This window comes from Gymnoscopelus braueri (assembly GCF_963280865.1).
Source record: "Gymnoscopelus braueri genome assembly, chromosome: 10".
NCBI classification, from domain to species: Eukaryota; Metazoa; Chordata; class Actinopteri; order Myctophiformes; family Myctophidae; genus Gymnoscopelus; species Gymnoscopelus braueri.
The window spans coordinates 42,252,759-42,272,235 of record NC_137611.1 but is presented as its reverse complement, the minus strand read 5'-3'; the positions used below and the strand labels follow the sequence as shown (position 1 = coordinate 42,272,235).

Here is a 19,477-nt window from a genome sequence, read left to right as displayed (position 1 = left end):
TCTCCTGAGACCTAAACACAAATACATAAACATTTATAGATCACACAGACCTCACATAATATATCTTAGATTTACAGGAGTAGTGTGTAGACTAAATAGTGTACAATAAATACTCAGTCCCCACCACTCCCCCATCATTCAGCAGTGATGTACAGTAAGTAACTCATGTGTACTCAAGTACTACAATTTTGAGTTTATATTTTATATTTTATTTTTTAACTTATTTATACTTTTCAATAACTTATTTACACTTTTACTTCTACTCCACTACATCATATTATTACAAAACTGCAGCCCCATACATTTCGGCCATTTGAAAATAGCAGATCTACAAGCTCACAATGCCTTGCGGTGCAAGGCATTGTGAGCTTGTAGATCTGCAATTTTTTTCAAAATAATTCCTTAACATTTTGTACTTTTGTACTTTATTTACTCAAGTACATTTTGAATACCGGACATATACTTGTAACAGAAGTATTTCTACATTGCAGACAGTATTGAAACTTTTACTTTTACTTACTTTACAAAAATGCGAGTATCCTACTTTTTTTTCCACCACTGCCCATCAGGCGTCGCCAGATCTATTGATAGGAAGGTGAAAGTGTCGTGTAGGAGTATTAGGTCCACATGCAGCAGACAGGTAGATCAGTGTGGATCCAGATCCAGATCACTGTCAAGTCCACGATTCACCCGGTTTTCCTGCAGTCTGTCTACAGTTGTGTGGACAGACTGATCTGTCTGCAGCCCAGAGAGAAGATCTCTGGAGATCAGAGGAGATCCAGAGTGATCCCAATCACCCAGAGTCATTCAACGCTGTTAAATCCCTCAGGTAAATGATTATGATGCGATATTAATAACACTTCATGGTGATGAGGCGCGTCGGGAGCGGCTGTCAGAAAAGTAAACGTTGTTTATGTGTTTACAAGACGGAGAAGAGTTGGGGAGGGGAGTCAGGGGGGGACAACAGTTTTCTAACGGTAGAATATGGGGATGAAGCTGACGGTAAAAGTGATCAAACGTGCAGTAATAGGTGTGCATTCTTCTCGGGATGACGATTGCTGCCATGTTTACTTACGTACGGCGGTGTCGCTCACCGAAAATAGCGTAGATTGGACTTTCAATGGTACCACTTTCAGCCTGGCGTGAGGCGATTATTATTATTTTTTTTAAATAAGCGCTGCACCAGAGTAGCCTAGGCTGTAAACATTTTATGGCTTGAAGGTGAAATGGAAATCCTACTTGAATGAATAATAACCAGACTGGTCTATAGACTAATATCACTTAACAATCACAGGTTTTTGAGTTGGTCTTTCTGAATTAAAAGTTGGAACCCTCATTTTATAAATTACAGAGCAATACAAATAGGCCTATTTGTAAAATGTAGTTATATTAGTAGTTAGCCCTGATACATGTCATATATTATATCAGTGGTGGAAAGTAACTAAGTACATGCACTCAAGTACTGTACTTAAGTACAATTTTGAGGTATTTGTACTTTACTCGGGTATTGCCACTTTCCAATACTTTTACTTCTACTCCACTACATCTCAGAGGCAAATATTGTACTTTTACTCCACTATAATTATTTGAAAACTTTAGTTACTAGTTACTTTTCAGTTTTCAGACATAAATCATTACATTATAAAACAAACATTAACCACTTCAGCCCTATTTTATACCTAGGCTATTTGAAAATTAAAATGTTGCGATGCGACCTTTTAGATCTGCTATTTTCAAACATTTTAGTACTTTTACTTTTGGTACTTTAAGTACATTTTGATATCAATACCTTTGTACTTTTACTTGTAACAGAGTACTTCTACATTGCACTATTGATACTTTTTCCACCACTGGTGCTGTGTAGCCTACTTTGTGCTGATAGAAATGGAATGACCACCTGAGCACCACAAATGACAGTTTGGAATGATGCAATGTTTGTTTAGTGCTGGCTGGGTGTTTGGACTGGAGGTTGGGTGTCTTGTGTGAGCTGGAGGCTTGGGAGATACTGTAGAAGGCTATTAAAGTGACTTAGGGCTGATGGGTGATATGGACACCAAACCAGATCAGGTATTTCTGACCAATTCCCTCAATATCGATATTGTGACATTATTGTGGGGGTGACTATTCGTACAAAAATATTTACACAATGAGATTTTTGACAAATATTCATAGTAAGTAAGCCTTGCCAGAGCCATGTGGCCCATATCTCCTGTTTCTGTAGCGTGAGGCAGCTTGATGTACAAGTACACCCAATCCAACCCTTGATGCTGAGTCTTTGGTATGACTACCTATATAATATCTAAGTAGGTAAAGGAATATCATAGAACAGCTATATAAAGCAAGCAGTCAGTAAGTTCAGAAAATTTAAGTACAAACAAAAGCGAGCATTGTATAATGCAATTTGCCGGGTGCACGACTCACAAAGATTCACAATAAGAAAATAATAGCCAGCTATTATTTGGCTATTATTTGTCGGAGTGTTGCCTGTTTCTTCTTATTGTGAAGTTCAGACCATGACATAATTATGCAATATTATGATATTATTATGATTTCCAAAATCCCAGATTATATGTAGTGTGATATGTGTCACAATGTTTAAAACAGTCTATTAACTCCTAACTTCCAGCCACGAGTACACAGTGGCCTACAAGCAGCAAACTAACTAAATCGAAACAAAAGTTTTAAAATATTGTGCTAATTCAGTCAGTCAGTCAGTCAGTCAGTCAGTCAGTCAGTCGGTCAGTCGGTCAGTCGGTTGGTCGATCGGTCATGAATTAATCCATCCATCCAATAATTAATGAGATCGTTCATATATTTATGTATTGCCTTCACTCCCTCTAATCTTTCTATGTTTGTATTACAAGTGCCTATACAAATAGCATTGAAGCACTTGAACATGAACATTTAATTTTGTCGCCTGACTGAACAGCGGATCCACACCCTGAAGCTTTGTCAGCACTGTTCAAGTTAAATATTTGCTGCTGGTGAAGTCAACTCCCATTACAAGCCAGCTGTGTCCCCACAGCGACACCATATTGCTGTCTGGCCTATTGTGATGAAAGCATCCACTATCAGTTGGAAATCCAAGAACAGTGGTGGAGGAAGTACTTGGATGATTTACATAAGTAAAAAAGTAGCGATGCCACAAACAATGTAGATATTCTGCAGTTAAAGTCCTGCATTCAAAATGTCCCTTGATCAACTTGTCAGTTGACTTCAAAAGTACAAAAGTATTGGCATAAAAATATACTTAAAGTAAGTGTGAGCTTGTAGATCATCTATTTTTGAATGTGTTAGTATAAAATGGGGCTTAAGTGGTTACTGTATGTTTTGTACTAATAATCTAAATCTGGGAAGTAACTAAAGTTTTCAGACAAATGTAGTTGAGTAAAAAGTACAATATTTGCCTCTGAGATGTAGTAGAGTAGAAGTATAAGGCACTGAAAAATGGACATACTCAAGTGAAGTAAAAGTACCTCAAAATTGTACTTAAGTACAGTACTTGAGTCAATGTACGTATGTAATGTACAGTAGTTACTTTCCAAGTTTCCACCACTGTCTTGCCTACAGTGAATCATCCACTACGAGTTGGATGAAATCCAGTCCACCAGGCTTTGTTTCGCGGTTCATGCCAGTCGTCACAGCGTGACGTTATGCAACGTGCGGCCGTGGCGTCGAACCAAGATTTCAGCACATTAACAAAGACACAGGCCTGGCTTTCTCACTCTGACCTGCTTTTTCTCACTGCGCTAGTGTTACATGACCTATGGGGCTCCGAGCTGTTCCACACTAAATGTCCCACAGAAGCAGAGGGTTCTGTGAAACTGTATCCCTACAGTAGCTGTTGGCTCTCTGACGTGTGTGAACGTGAATTGAATTATTTGAATCGTTCATGTGGAAAATCCTCAGTGTTCATTTAGCTCTGAGAGTGTACAAATGTAACCAAACGGATGCTTATGGTCAGTTTGGTCACATTTACCGGGAAAAGCATCAGTCATTTAGATTTTAGCGTTGGCTATTCGAAAATAGCAGATATACAAGCTCATAGCGCGTCACTTCGTGCCACGCTATGAGCTTGTAGGACTGCTATTTTTGAACAATCGTGAAAATGTGTCAAATCTCTTAATATATATACATTTTTAAAGCGAACATTTTAACTCAAATCTTTGCTTCTGGGGGTCCCTGGAACTAAATATTTTGAGATGGGGGGTCGGCGGCCAAATACATATACATTTTGGGGATCCTTGACATGAAAACGTTTGAGCACCACTGATATAGCAACATACGTTTTTCAGAAAGCTGTAAGGATTTTAGAAGACATTTGTAGAATCGGCCTCAGGTCTTAATGGGTTAACAGAATGTTACAGTACACACACCCACTGCTTCAGGAAGCACACCTGAGTTGTGTGATTGTTTTGGACTGCATGGACTCAAGTCAAGGCCCTAAAATGTTCAGAGTCCTTGTTTCATGAATTATTTGTGGATTATAGCCAGTAGAAGCCCTCAGGAAGCGTTACCCTTTCTTTTCTTGTTTCATCAGCATGATAAATGTTTCTTAAGCAGTATCAGAGTCAGTTTTATTGTCACATCACAGCTTTACAGGTGTAAATCGGTAGGTGAAACTGCTACAGTATGCAAGTATGCAAGAATGATGAGTTCTAATTGGTGCTTTCAGGGAACACTGTGTGCCTTATGAGAAGGGTCATACCGTATAGGTCTGGTTACCAAGTTTCCTGTTAACTGTCCTTGAGAGGAACAGCAATAATCCTAAGTGTATAATAATGTACTTTCCTCCCGTGTAGAAAGACAACTGGCGTGCAGAAGTATGGCCAGTGGTGTAAAGTAACTAAGTACATGTACTCAAGTACTGTATTTAAGTACAATTTTGAGGTACTTTTACTTTACTGGAGTATTTCCAATTGTCTATACTTTTACTTCTACTCCACTACATCGCAGAGGCAAAGATTGTACTTTTACTCCACAATTTCTTTTACACTACAATTATTTGAAAACTTTAGTTACTAGTTACTTTTCAGATATAAATTATTACATTATAAAACATACATTAACCACCATAGCCCTATGTTATACCTAGGCTGTTTGAAAATAGCCGATCTACAAGTTCACAACGCGCCGCGTTGCGACGCGTTGCGACGCGTTGCGAGCTTGTAGATCTGCTATTTTAAAACATTTTAGTACTTTTACTTTTGGTACTTTAAGTACATTTTGATGCCAATACTTTTGTACTTTTAAAGTAAAGTAAGTACATTTTCAATTCTGGACTTTTACTTGTAACAGAGTATTTTTATATTGCAGTATCGGTACTTTTACTTAAAGGAGGAGTTCACCCAAAAAATTACTTATTTTCTATCAATTGCACACCCCATGAAGCCTTGAATTCATGGATTTAATTTTGTTTTTGTGGCATTCCTAAGCCAATAATTTGATGACCGGGTGTGTATCCGGTAGGAGACACAAATAATCTACTTTGTGTCTCCTACCGGATACATTAGCCGGTAGGAGACAGGAATCAAATTATTGGCTTAGGAATGCCACAAAAACTAAAATAAATCCATGGATTCAAGGCTTCATGGGGTGTGCAATTGATAGAAAATAAGTAATTTTTTGGGTGAACTACTCCTTTAAGTAAAGAATTTGAGTACCTTTGCCACCACTGCTCCCGTGTAGAAAGACAACTGGCGTGCAGAAGTACGGCCGACCTGCTTTTGTCTAAGAAAGGTGACGCCTAAATTGTAGCTTTACGCACCTGTGCCTGAGGCATGCGGTTGTATAGGACCCACCCACACTGGCTATCTCCTTCCCAGTGTCATCAGCATATGAGTGACGTCCTACTTGGCACGAAGGTAGCTTTAGGTCAAACTGGTTAGTGCACATTTTGTGCTGTGTGGAGAAACTAGTTTACACTGCTGAGGAGCATCCTCAAACCACAGAAGAGCAGAGATTGATTTTGTTCCTACTGTATGTAGTTGGAAATGTCCACTGAAGACCTATCAGGCGATTCAGGCCCAGCTGATGAAGCCATTGATGATGCTGACTCTTACATAAAGGTACTTGTAAAATATTATGACTTAACATGGGGAACACTGGACATCTATGAACAATATAAGGTAGAATAACATGCAAATCCATCATGTTTCTGGCTGACTTGCTGCTGAGTGATTTTGCATGGAAAACTACTGGAGGACAAAGTACTGGGTTGCTTTTTTTATGCAGGTAAATCAGCCGCCAGACATGTGAGGACATAGATCTGTGGCAAGTTTTGTTTCTTACAAAATCTCCATGTTTTGGTGGGCTTTTGGCACGCTTGTTGCAAGTAACTTGTAGTGTTTCTGTCACTAACCACTTAATTCCTACGTATACTTACTTGACTGGAGTCCCCCAGGGCTCTATGCTAAGGGTCCCCCAAGGCTCTATACTAAATACTCTACTCAGATCTACAAGCTCACAACGCATTGTGACATGTTGTGAGCTTGAAGATTGTCTATTTTTGCCAAATGTTTGCCCCAGGATAGGGCACTAGTGTTCAAGTGGTTAGATTTCTGCCATTGCCAGTACGGACTCTATGAAAGTAAGATATTCAAATGCAACGCAGGCTTCCATCTGACAGTCTGCTAGCCATGCTGCTCTCCCAGACTCACATTATTTGAAATTAAATGCTACAAACTTTAAAGAACGACCATTTCTTTTGAGAGAACTTTAAGATTCTTCAGATAGTTATGAGTTTATAACATTCCAGTGTCTCGATAGAACAAGTATCTTTAGTTGAACCGTACTTCATTTTATTCTGTATATGAAAGCTCATATTGTCCACTCTGCGTAGAGCGCTTTATGAATATGGGGGCAACAGAGTGTGTGTGTGTGTGTGTGTGTGTGTGTGTGTGTGTGTGTGTGTGTGTGTGTGTGTGTGTGTGTGTGTGTGTGTGTGTGTGTGTGTGTGTGTGTGTGTGTGTGTGTGTGTGTGTGTGTGTGTGTGTGTGTGTGTGTGTGTGTGTGTGTGTGTGTGTGTGTGTGTGTGTGTGGGGTGGGTGGAGAAAGCTTTTTGGCCAGCTTTCCAGTGCCCTCCCTCTCACACACACACACACATATATCGTAGACAGAGGCAGATTGTACGAGTGTTCCCCAGCAGCCAGAGCACTCAGATAGACTACATAAGGACACCAGTGTGTTGAACACTCACCACACCTCTCCCTGCGTACTCAGACTAGTCTTATACGTGTTCCTTTTACGTAGCAGGATCCATGCAGGATGGGATTTGTTGTATTTGTCCACTGTTTATTGTCTACTTGATCACACAGCTTAGTGGGACTTTGTCTCTCGGATCGGCTGTAAAGCTTTCCCGCCTGCTGCCGCCTCCGCTGTGACGTCTGCTTTTACTGCCTTTTGGAGTAGATTATTGACCACGCCATTTGTTTGTCATTTGGAAGTCAGAGAGCCATGAGGAAGTGAATGTGAAGGACTTAAGAGAAAATCGACAGCTGTGAAAAGCAAGCTGCATAAAACCAGCCAAACCGGTGCTGTGGCTTGAGAGTCGTTGTTGTGACATGCAGCAGGGATAAAGAGAGAAAGCACACAATGAGAATTATACTGAGAAACAACAACAAAGAATGCAAATTAGGTGTTAATTAAATGCTGCTGGGTGGAGGGGGGAGGGAAACAGGGTGTAACTATATGAACAGTCAGTCGTTGTCCCAGTCAGAGAAAAAATCAAAACATAGTTTCTTCCCCTTCCCCCTCTGGACATGTAAAGGTGGGGCTAGCTGGTTTCTGGCAGAAAGTGGTTGAATTTATACATTGTACAAAATGGTCTGGTATGGTTTGTCTGCTTTGAGCGTCCTCCCATTCATGCTTGTGGTGTTACGGTGATGCTGTGAGAGGTGGTAGCAGTTATGGTCATAATGTGTTAATAAGTCTATAAAGGCCCACGCATGCTACCAAATGAGGTGGTCACCCTATCACCTTTTAGGTGATAGAGAGAGCACTCTCTATGATAGAGAGAGCTCTCTCTATCACCACCGCGGTGATAAGGTGATAAGGTGACCACCGAAAATGGTAGCATGCGCCCCCCTTAAGGGAACGTGAAAGACAAATGCCACAGAGAAAAGAGTCCTTTAAACATCAACCTGCCCCAGGGACAGCAGAATAAAATGATTTTTTGGGCTAAATTTGGCTCAGTGATGTTAATTGATGCGTATTGTCCCTATTAGATAAATGAATAAATAAAAAGTGTCTTAATACTCATAACTCTGTGGCCTACTGACCTTGTGGTTAGAGTGTGTGCCCTGAACAAGAAGGTCAGTTGGCTCTCATGCATTGAAGGAGGCATGAGCTCGGCCCTGGCCTCCCTTATATTTGGGGGACCAGTCCCTGTGACATACTAGTGTCATGTCCAGGGGGTGTACTTGTACATCAAGCTGCCTCAGGCTACAGAAACAGGAGATAGGCTCGGCAAGGCTTACTCACTCATTACTAGCACATAATAACTTAAACTATCTGTTGTGATTTCGGTTGACCAACCATGTGGTCCCATAAGAGTCTCCATCTAACTATGGGTGGTGACGAGTGATGTTTCAGTTGAGTCGCACGCGTGGAGAACAAGATGACACCAGGCAGTATCACACGGCAAGCTCTGAAGTTTAATACATACATAGAGAAATATATACAGTATTGGACAGTGGACACATGACGTGACCAGAAGATATGAGACAAGGACCAGAACAGAATGGATAGAATAGAACGTGTATATCATATCATTGTGCACAGACTCTCTGATGAAGTAGTTGATGGTCATCGTATCACGGGTCAAGCAGATAAAGGTCATAATTCATGACAATATCCAAACTTTCGTTTTTACTCTTTGTAAATAGATGGGAAACCACACCATTTGGAAACAGTTTGGACATTCATGGTTCGGGATTTGTAGTGCGCCCCCCATCCAGTTATTATACTGGCCCGGGGTGTAGTCCGAAGAAAGAGAAAAAAAAGAGAAAAACATAGGACAAGACGAAGAAGACTAGACTAGGACAACAAGAACTCAGTCATTGGTTCCTGAAAAGTAGTTGTTCAAATTAAGGGAAGATGCATGCTAGTGGGCTACTGATATTCAAATCCATCATTATTTGCAAAATCATGTACTGTGTGATTCAAAAAACATGTGCATGTGCATATGTTAATAATATTATACATTCGGTGACAATTATCACCAAAAGATAAATAAAGGCAAATTCTTCCTTGTTCATTGACTAACAGGATATGAATAGTTTAACAGGATATTTCCCAATATCCTGATAGTGAGCCCTGTCGCAATGTCAACTCATGTTCCCATTACACTGCCATTTGCACAAGAGTCTAAGGACCTATGCCTTTATTTCACACATCATGTCAATTTGATTGATGGATTGAATACTTTATTAACAGTTTACAAAGACAAGCACCGGGAAGTACAGTTCAATACAAGGTCTGTTAAAGAGGATTTTAAACCCAAGAAAGCACTATGGCTTGTTTCCATTGGGGTCCTTTGTACTCAATTCATCGAAGTATTTAATGACAGACAAATATACACTACTATGCAAAAGCATCATAAATGGTGTAGAAAATAAAAATATGTACAGTAAACAGTTCGGTGGGGCCAGTTCTGAATAGCTCTAAAAATAATTTCACTCACTGTTTTACACCTGTAAACTTTGTGATGTGAACATTTCAGTGAAGTTGGAGTTGGGAGTATTACCCTGTTGTTCCACTCCTAGCAGTTGTTTGCTTGTGTATAATTGCAGTGTTTGTGAACGGCAGTGGTGGAAAAAGTACTCAAATGTGTTACTTAAGTAAAAGTATCAATACTGCAATGTAGAAGTCAAAGTCCGGAATTCAAATTTTTACTTGAGTAAAAGTACAAAAGTATTGTTATCCAAATGTACTTAAAGTACCAAAAGTAAAAGTAAATAGCAGATCTAAAAAAAAAATAGCAGATCTACAAGCTCACAACGCGTCGCGATGAGCTTGTAGATCTGCTATTTTCAAATAGCCTAGGTATAAAATAGGGCTAAAGTGGTTAATGTATGTTTTATAATGTAATAATTTATATATGCAAAGTAACTAGTAACTAAAGTTTTCAAATAATTGTAGTGTAGTAAAAGTACAATATTTGCCTCTGAGATGCAGTGGAGTGGAAGTAAAAGTATAGACAATTGGAAATACTCCAGTAAAGTAAAAGTACCTCAAAATTGTACTTAAGTAAACTTACTTTCCACCACTGGTGAACGGTGGTGGAATGCAGAGTGCTCCTGGGGAATTAAATGGCCGTCACACACAGCCCCAGGGCAGGGCCACGCTTTTAGCTTTACTGCCCTTTACAGCTCTGTGTGTCAGCCAGCCAAGCATTAGCATTCCTCTCTCAATGACTCTCACTCTCTGCTTGCCTGCCCATAGTCTCTACTCTCACTCTCTCTCTGTTCTCCCTCGCTCAGTCGTTTTGATTCTATCTATCTTAGTATCTATCTACTACATGGATTAAAGCAGTGGTGTAAAGTAACTAAGTACATGTACTCAAGTACTGCACTTAAGTAAAACTCTTGAGGCATTTTTACTTTACTGGAGTATTTCCAATTTCCGATACTTTTACTTCTGCTCCACTGCATCTCAGAGGCAAATATTGTACTTTTACTCCACTACAATTGTTTGAAAACTAGTTACTTTGCAGATGTAAATTATTACGTTATAAAACCTATATTAACGACTTTATCCCTATTTTAAACCTAGGCTATTTGAAAATAGCCGATCTACAAGCTCACAGCGCGTCGCATCGATTTGATATCGTTGCTGTCGGGCAGAAACCTCCTATCTCAATATTTTAACTTTTTGTGTTTTTTAGTAAATTAATGCTCTACCGCTTGATCATACTACAGCGTCACGCTAAAGCATCAAAAGTAGCAGATCTGCGAGCTTGTAGATCGGCTACTTTTGCTATTTTTGAATTTGAATCCTGGAAAGTCACAGTTTTTGGACATATGAGGTTTCCACCCGACAGAGACGATTATGTCCCCGTAATTGCAATGTTTGTGAGAATCACTGGTATAAATCAAGGCTTAAAGTGTAAAATGAGGCTTTTAAAATCACACGTGTTTTCCCCAAAAAGGTCCCCTTCCTGTCGTCGCCATCGCCCCCCCCCTGGCCCGGAGGACGAGCCGCCGGCGCCAGCAGCGGCAGCGACAGCGGCAGCCATGTCTACTAAGTACGTGTCGCTGGGCGTGCTGGTGGTGCAGACCACCTCCCTGGTGCTCACCATGCGCTACTCGCGCACCCAGAAGGAGGAGGGCCCGCGCTACCTGGCCTCCTCCGCCGTGGTGTGCGCCGAGGTGCTGAAGATATTCACCTGCGTCCTGCTCGTCTTCAGAGACCTCAGTGAGTATAGACCGTCTGTCTGTCTGTCTGTCTGCCTGCCTGCCTGCCTGCCTGCCTGTCTGGCTGGCTGGCTGGCTGGCTGGCTGGCGGTCGGTCAACAGTCAATCTCTATCAATCTATCTATCTATCATCCATCTCTACCTCCATCTATCCCTTTTTGCACCGTTGTGTGTGTGTGTGTGTGTGTGTGTGTGTGTGTGTGTGTGTGTGTGTGTGTGTGTGTGTGTGTGTGTGTGTGTGTGTGTGTGTGTGTGTGTGTGTGTGTGTGTGTGTGTGTGTGTGTGTGTGTGTGTGTGTGTGTGTGTGTGTGTGTGTGGATAATCTGGCAAACCACTGGACCTATCGGCGCCAAATTTCTTTTGCATGCCAAAGATGTAAATCCTTGAATATTTTCCACGTATGTTTTATGTCTTTTGAAATATTTAAGCCACGTGAAGTCCGAGATCCACATGCACCGTATGTCTAACCTCATGTACATGCAGTACCTGCTGCTTTTCATCTGTAAAAGAAAAATAGATATCTGTAGATATCAAAGATATCTATTTTCCTATCATATCTGTGTTTCTTTTCAGTTTTTGTCCTTGTTCTCCCCCTCTTTCCCCCCTTCTTTCATGAAAACTTAAAAGATGATGGAGCTTGCATGAAAACAAATTTCACCCACTTCTCCATGCCTGTAAAGTAAACCTGTGATGTGAAAATGAACTTGATTCGGATTCTGATGCAAGCCACGCCGTTATAAGGGTCTTTTGTTCTTTGACATCTTACCATTGTATGTGTTTCTCTCTCTCTCTCTCTCTCTCTGTGTGTGTGTGTGTGTGTGTGTGTGTGTGTGTGTGTGTGTGTGTGTGTGTGTGTGTGTGTGTGTGTGTGTGTGTGTGTGTGTGTGTGTGTGTGTGTGTGTGTGTGTGTGTGTGTGTGTGTGTGTGTGTGTGTGTGTGTGTGTGTGTGTGTGTGTGTGTGTGTGTGTGTGGTAGATTTCAGCGTGCGCTCACTGGAACGGGTCTTAAAGGAGGAGATCATAGGTAAACCCATGGACACCTTGAAGCTGGCCGTTCCTGCCGGCATCTACACCCTGCAGAACAATCTGCTCTACGTGGCCCTGTCCAACCTGGACGCTGCTACCTATCAGGTGTGTGTGTGTACTATACCACAAGTATAGCGATGCTGTCGGGCAGAAACCTCTTTTCTCCATATTCTAACTTTATGTGTTTTTTTCCCCGTAAATGAACGCCCTTCTTGATCATATTACAGCATCACACAACAGTAACAGATCCACAAGCTCGAAACGCGGCGCAAGCTTGTGGATCTGCTACTTTGCTTTTTGGCACCTTTGCATCAAACTATTGTGACACTGCATTCCTTTCAATTCTGCATTCCTTTCAATTCTGCCATGCCCTTCATTAATCACTCATCATGTACATAATTATCTGTTTTGACACTCAAGTCTTTTCCATTGTTCACGATCATTATGCTATTGTCCCATTTCACAAGTTTTCAAATGTATACAAATATTTTGAAAATAGCAGATCTACAAGCTCACAATGCATCGCAACGCATTGTGAGCTTGTAGATCGGCTATTTGCAAATAGCCAAAATGTATATAGGGCTGAAGTGGTTAATGTATGTTTTGTAATGACAATCTAAATCTACAAAGTAACTAGTAACTAAAGTTTTCAAATAATTGTAGTGGAGTAAAAGTACAATATTTGCCACTGAGATGTAGTGGAGTAGAAGTAAAAGAACTGAAAATTGGAAATACTCCAGTAAAGTAAAAAAAAAAAACTCAAAATTGTACTTATGTACAGTACTTTATTAAATGTACTTAGTTACTTTACACCACTGGTTTCTCATCAGTGTATGTGTGGGACGTATATACGTGTGACCCTTACAGGTGACGTATCAGCTGAAGATCCTCACCACAGCGCTGTTCTCAGTCTCCATGCTGGGGAAGAGGCTGGGCTTCAACCAGTGGCTCTCCTTGCTCATCCTAATGGCCGGGGTGGCACTGGTCCAGGTACTGAACACACTCCATCCATGGAGTTTAATTAAAGCTAATTAATTCTATACATATCCCCAAAACTATTGGGGATGGTTTCTCCATCAGAGTGTCCCATTTAAAGTTTTTAAATGTACAAAAATCTTTTGAAAATAGCAGATCTACAAGCTCAAATCGCGACGCATTGTGAGCTTGTAGATCGGCAATTTTCAAACAGCCAAAGTTTAAATAGGGCTGAAGTGGTTAATGTATGATTCTAATCTACAAAGTAACTAGTAACTAAAGTTTTCAAATAATTGTAGGGGAGTAAAAAGTACAATATTTGTCTCTGAGATGTAGTGGAGTAGAAGTAAAAGTATTGCAAATTGGAAATACTCCAGTAAAGTAAAAATTGCACTTAAGTACAGCTGAGTAAATGTACTCAGTTACTTTCCACCTCTGGTTTTAGTGCTGTGTATTCATTTATTCACAATGCCTGTGTGTGCCTCGCCTATTATGTGCACATTTTGGTCCTGACTGAGTAATAGTATGTGCTTCCTTTACAAACCACAGTGGCCTACAGACGCTATAGGCAACTCTGAGCAGAAGGCGCTGTCCGCGGGAACCCAGTTCATAGGCGTGATGGCCGTGCTCATAGCCTGCATCTCCAGTGGCTTTGCTGGCGTTTACTTTGAGAAGATTCTCAAGGAGACTAAACAGAGCGTGTGGATCCGCAATATACAGCTCGGTGAGTAACACTGTGGGTTATCTTATTTGTGTAGTGTGCGTGCGTGCGCTCGTGCATGTGCGTGCGTGCGCTCGTGCGTGCATATGTGTGTTCTCAGTTCATTTGCTTACGCTTTTCAACTCAAATACATTCGAGTTGAGAGGTTTGAGTTTATTGAGTGCCTGATACTGATAGCAGAGTGAAGTCTCCTTTGTTATGTCCTTGAGTGATTAGTTGTGTGTTTTGTCTTCTAAAAAATGTCAACTAAAAGCCCATTTTATTCTCTCTCTCTCTCTCTCTCTCTCTCTCTCTCTCTCTCTCTCCTCTCTCTCTCTCTCTCTCTCTGTGTGTGTGTTCTCTCTCTCTCTCTCTCTCTCTCTCTCTCTCTCTCTCTCTCTCTCTCTCTCTCTCTCTCTCTCTCTCTCTCCTCTCTCCTCTCTCTCTCTCTCTCTCTCTCTCTCTCTCTCTCTCTCTCTCTGTGTGTGTGTGTTTCTCTCTCTCTCTCTCTGTGTGTTTCTCTCTCTCTGTTTCTCTCTATTCCAGGGTTGTTCAGCTTCGTGTTTGGCTTCACAGGCATGATGGTGTATGATGGAAGCAGGGTGTCAGAGGCTGGGATATTTCAGGGATACAACAGAATCACGTGTACAGTCGTGGTCTTACAGGTACAGGATGTGTCATCATGTCTCTTTTCACATAAGGCAAAGTTCACAGAGGTGCAATGCACACCAGTCCTTTAGAGCATTGGTTCTCAAAGTGGGGTCCGGGAACCCCCAGGGGTCCTTTGGGGGGGGGGGGGGGGTACCAGGGGGTCCCCAGCAAGCAAAGTGTGTGTGTGTGTGTGTGTGTGTGTGTGTGTGTGTGTGTGTGTGTGTGTGTGTGTGTGTGTGTGTGTGTGTGTGTGTGTGTGTGTGTGTGTGTGTGTGTGTGTGTGTGTGTGTGTATTTTGAGAGATGAAAGCCCAGAATATATTCCAACGCAGTGTGTTGTTCTATGTGTTGCATGTCGGCAGGCTCTAGGCGGTTTGGTTGTTGCAGCGGTCATTAAATACGCCGACAACATCCTCAAAGGGTTCGCTACCTCCCTGTCCATCATCCTGTCCACGCTCATTTCATACTTCTGGTTGAACGACTTTGATCCCACTAGGTAAGCCCATGCCTGCAACTACAAAACACACACACATAGAAAATATGTCTGAGCGCTATTTCTGCCCCACAAAGTTAACCCATTAAGACCGGGAACGCATCTGTGTGTCATGAGCTTGTAGATCTGCAAAAAAATAATAATTGTGAAAATTCGTGGCAAAATCTTGGATTATATATATTTTTAAAGCGAACATTTGTAAAATATTTAGTTCCAGGAACCCCCAGAAGCAAAGATTTGAGTCACAAATGTCCGCCAAAAAAAATAAAAAATTCAAATATTTGCACAACTTTTCATGATTTTTCAAAAATAGCAGATCTACAAGCTCATAGCGTGGCACTTTTTAAATAGCCCAACGAAATCTAAAAATGACACACAGATGCGTTCCCGGTCTTAAAGAGTTAATATATGAAACTTGTTTTTGTTAAATAATTAAAGGTTGGATTGTAATCATTGCTATAGAGTGTTAGTAACAGGGATCTCCTAGTCTCTCCTGCTCTTTGATAAACAGAAAAGACATTTTCAGTTTACAGGTGAGAACATTTTCATTAATGAGAGAGAAACTGTTACCAAAGAGCTGGAAAGATGCGGAGAGTGGGAGACCCATGTTACTGAACACTCTATAGCAATGAATGCTATGGGCATATAGAGCTATTTAACAACAACAACACTAACAATGTTTCATAACTTGGCAAATCAGACAGCATTAACGTTAAATCCCAATTTAGCCTTTTTAGCATGATGGTGACACCTGTGTGTTAGGCATGTTATAGGTGAACATTCTAAAAATAGCAGATCAAATAGCATACAATCTCACAACACATCGCATCATGTCACATTGTGAGCTTGTACATCTGCTATTTTTGATTTTTTTTTTCTTCAAAATGTTGGAAATATTCTGAAAAGCGGTTTACGTGGTTAAAAATGTAAGCATATCTCTGTTTTTTCCCTCAGCGTTTTCTTCCTAGGAGCGATGCTGGTCATTGCTGCAACGTTTCTCTACAGCTACGAGCGCAAGCCTGTACTCAGCACCTCCAAAGTATAGACCACCAGCAGAGAACCTGGGTGCGAGCGTTAACTATCTCCTGAGGAGAAGAAGAGACGAACAGAGCAACGGTCTATGAAGTGACAGAGCAGGCGGGACAAGGGATTGACTTACGCGGAGAGTGACATCTTTGTCAAACCACGGTAGAAACACAGCTGGACTATGTGCACAGCATGTCTGTCCTGAAACAATGCTGATTTGCACGGGAGATGGAGGTCATGTGGACATTTCATATGTTTACTATTGTTACTGACTGCGACATTCAAATGGATGATAGGGGTGTAATGGTACTAAAAGTGCAATGAGACTGATGCTGTGACAAAAGCTTAAAAAAACACCAAGTGTGGTCTTTGTTAAAGTATTGCTCAAGCTACACTGCATGAATGAAACGGCTAGGGTTTAAATAGCACAAGGAAATGGTTAACACTAACAGCTAATATTTGTTTTTCCTTCCATTCCCGGAACGGAGCAGGATTCGTGGGGGGAGAAAAAGGGAGTGGAAGCAGTGAAATAAAAACATGATTGATTGACGCTTCACTGCGTCATTGGAGCATTGAAAAAAGTTGAAGCCAGCTCAACTTTTTTTCGTAGTGTCATGCCCGTCACACAGTGACAAGTGTCTTGAAACATTTTGTGTCTCACGTCATGTCGCTGTAGCCCGTCAGTCGCTGCTAGTGTGAACGCAATATAACACACTTCCCATGACATTGTTGCTGTTGGGCAGAAACCTCTTATCTCCATATTTTAACTTGTTGTGTTTTTTTGTAAATTAACGCCACATCACACAAAAGCATCAGAAGTAGCAGATCTACAAGCTCGAAACGCGGCACGAAGTGACGCGTTTTGAGAATTAGAATCCTTAAAAGTAACAGTTTTGGACATATGAGGTTTCCACCCGACAGAGACGACATACTGTAGTGTTAAGCCTAATTTATGCTTCATGTGTCGCGCGCCAAAAATAGCTAGCCTAGGTAGACTATTTTCGGCATGCGATACTGTTGTGCAACAAAGTATAAATCGGGCTTTACCCTGCGGCTTTCGGTGAGCACTAAACAGTTAACTCTTGGAGCTTTTAATGAGGAAGTGATTTGGCCTCATGGGGCCAAGTGGAATCCACAAATGAAGTCATAACCTCCCTGCTGTTTGGACATGACTGCTTTTTATAGTTTTATATATTTAAACACATATTTATATTTTGTGGGGCTTGGGGAAAGGGTTTTTTATGTATATTTGTGAAAGGGTACTGAAGATTGAGCTATATTTGCTACTGATGTACAGTACAGTATGAGCAAAAGGGAGTGATTGTCTCAAAGAGAAAACTGCCGACATTTCAGGCAGACTACTCCATCTAGTGGCACAATGAGGAACTGCATGTTTGCTGCATTGAGGTGGGGTTGGTTCTACTGAAAGATGCTGAATGTCTTTTTTCAATGTGGATTAAAAGGGAAAGGAATTATTTGACCTTGAATGTACACAATGCAGTTATTTGAAAAATGCATTAATGAAGAAAAAAAAGATAAAGCATAAATTAATTAATTTTGAAATGTCTGTTATGTCGAAAGATCTAAAGGTGCTTTCTTCTTGATTCAAAGTGGAATAAATGTTTAATGTGAGTCCCATGCCTCCCTCTGCTACCCTCATCCCCTCCCTCACACACACACACACACACACACGCAGGCACGCACGCACGCAGGCACGCACACACACACACACACACACACACACACACACACACACACACACACACACACACACACACACACACACACACACACACACAGAGCCCATGAATATTTTGCTTCAACGGTGTCAGAAGCACTGAGCTCAGAATCAAACCGGCGCACTGGTCTCTATAGCAACAGATGGATGAATGGGCTCGGCTGCCTTGACAAAAGGTAGATCAACTGAATAATTGTAACACTTATTTGACATTGAAGCAACCGATATTTTATCCAAAAATAACCAAGCCATTCGTATATGGATATAGTCAGAATTAGGTCAGGTCAGGAAAACGGTTGGCTTTCTCGTTTTGTTCTTTTTTTCTTCTTGTATCCATTTGTGACTCTTTGATCATTTACAAATGTTACATTTGTACAGTACACTCAAGAGTTAAAGGTGCAGTAAGTGATATTATTTTAATGTTAAGTGTTAAATAGCTCTATTCTGAGAGTAATCGTTGCTATAGAGCGTTTGTTCAGTTACAGGGGTCTCCCTGTCTCTCCAGCTCTCAGAAAATGGCATTTTCAGATCGGGATACCAAATTCATTCGATCAGGAGAGAGAACTCATACAGATAACAGGATAAACAAGTTAAATCAGAAGTGATGACTCAAAGAAGTGAGCAGATAAAGGTGGAACACAATAAACCTGAAGCTGATAAATGTGTACTCTCTCCTGATTGGATGAAATTGGTAACCCACCTGAAAATGTATTTTCTGTTTGCTAAAGAGCCGGAGAGACGGTGAGAGCCCTGTTACTGAACAAACACTATAGCAATGGTTACTATCAAAATATAGAGCTTTGACTAAATAAACGTTGTTTTAAAATATCACTTACACCGCCTTTAGATGAACACTGGAGATTGGACAGTGACGGGATGGAGGTACTGTATATGTGAGGAGATGGAGCAACAGAGAAGACAGACAGGACAGGCAGGAAGGTGAGATCTGGACCTGGAGAGAGGCACAGATGGTACATCAGTCACGTGACATGAATTACGTGTGGACTGGCAGACGGGAACTTGGACAGGGACCAGAATGATCCCTGGACCCATCATGACCACGATACAGAGATACCTTAGCGGTGCTGTCAGGCAGAAACCACCTATCTCCATATCTTTTTGTGTTTTTTCTTAAATGAATGCCCTTCTTGATCATACTACAGTGTCACACAAAAATTGCAGATCGACAAACTTGAAACGCCTTTTGAGCTTGTTGATCTGCTCCTTTTGCATCCTTGCATTTGAATCCTGAAAAGTAACAGTTTTGGATATGGAGCCCCTGATGTCAGTTATACCCAAAGATCGGGTCTATGATGTCAGGTTTGGATGTTTCGGTTAGCTCCATATATGAGGCTCCAGGAGGGGGTTTCTGATGTCAGTGCTGGGTATGACAGTTATCTCCCTGTATACACGAATCCACGGAGCGCTGCCCTGTAGGCAACCATTGCTGCGGTGT

At 41.2% G+C, this 19,477-nt stretch overlaps 1 protein-coding gene across 3 annotated transcripts; it reads left to right on the top strand.

Moving 5' to 3' along the window:
- Window positions 1-644: 644 nt before the first annotated feature.
- Window positions 645-17,850, top strand: slc35a3b (solute carrier family 35 member A3b). 3 transcript variants are annotated; one of them, XM_080440230.1, is made up of 9 exons: window positions 655-829; window positions 5,988-6,068; window positions 11,150-11,415; window positions 12,390-12,544; window positions 13,307-13,429; window positions 13,964-14,138; window positions 14,661-14,779; window positions 15,127-15,260; window positions 16,212-17,850. In XM_080440230.1, the coding sequence occupies exons 3-9, from the start codon at window positions 11,235-11,237 to the stop codon at window positions 16,300-16,302; spliced, it is 978 nt and encodes a 325-aa protein (XP_080296356.1). In that variant the 5' UTR covers window positions 655-829; window positions 5,988-6,068; window positions 11,150-11,234; the 3' UTR covers window positions 16,303-17,850. The 3 variants fall into 3 exon arrangements, with proteins under 3 accessions (XP_080296357.1, XP_080296356.1, XP_080296355.1); XM_080440231.1 differs by lacking the exon at window positions 5,988-6,068 and having other exon boundaries at window positions 645-829; XM_080440229.1 differs by lacking the exon at window positions 655-829 and having other exon boundaries at window positions 5,891-6,068.
- The last annotated feature ends 1,627 nt before the right edge of the window (window positions 17,851-19,477 follow it).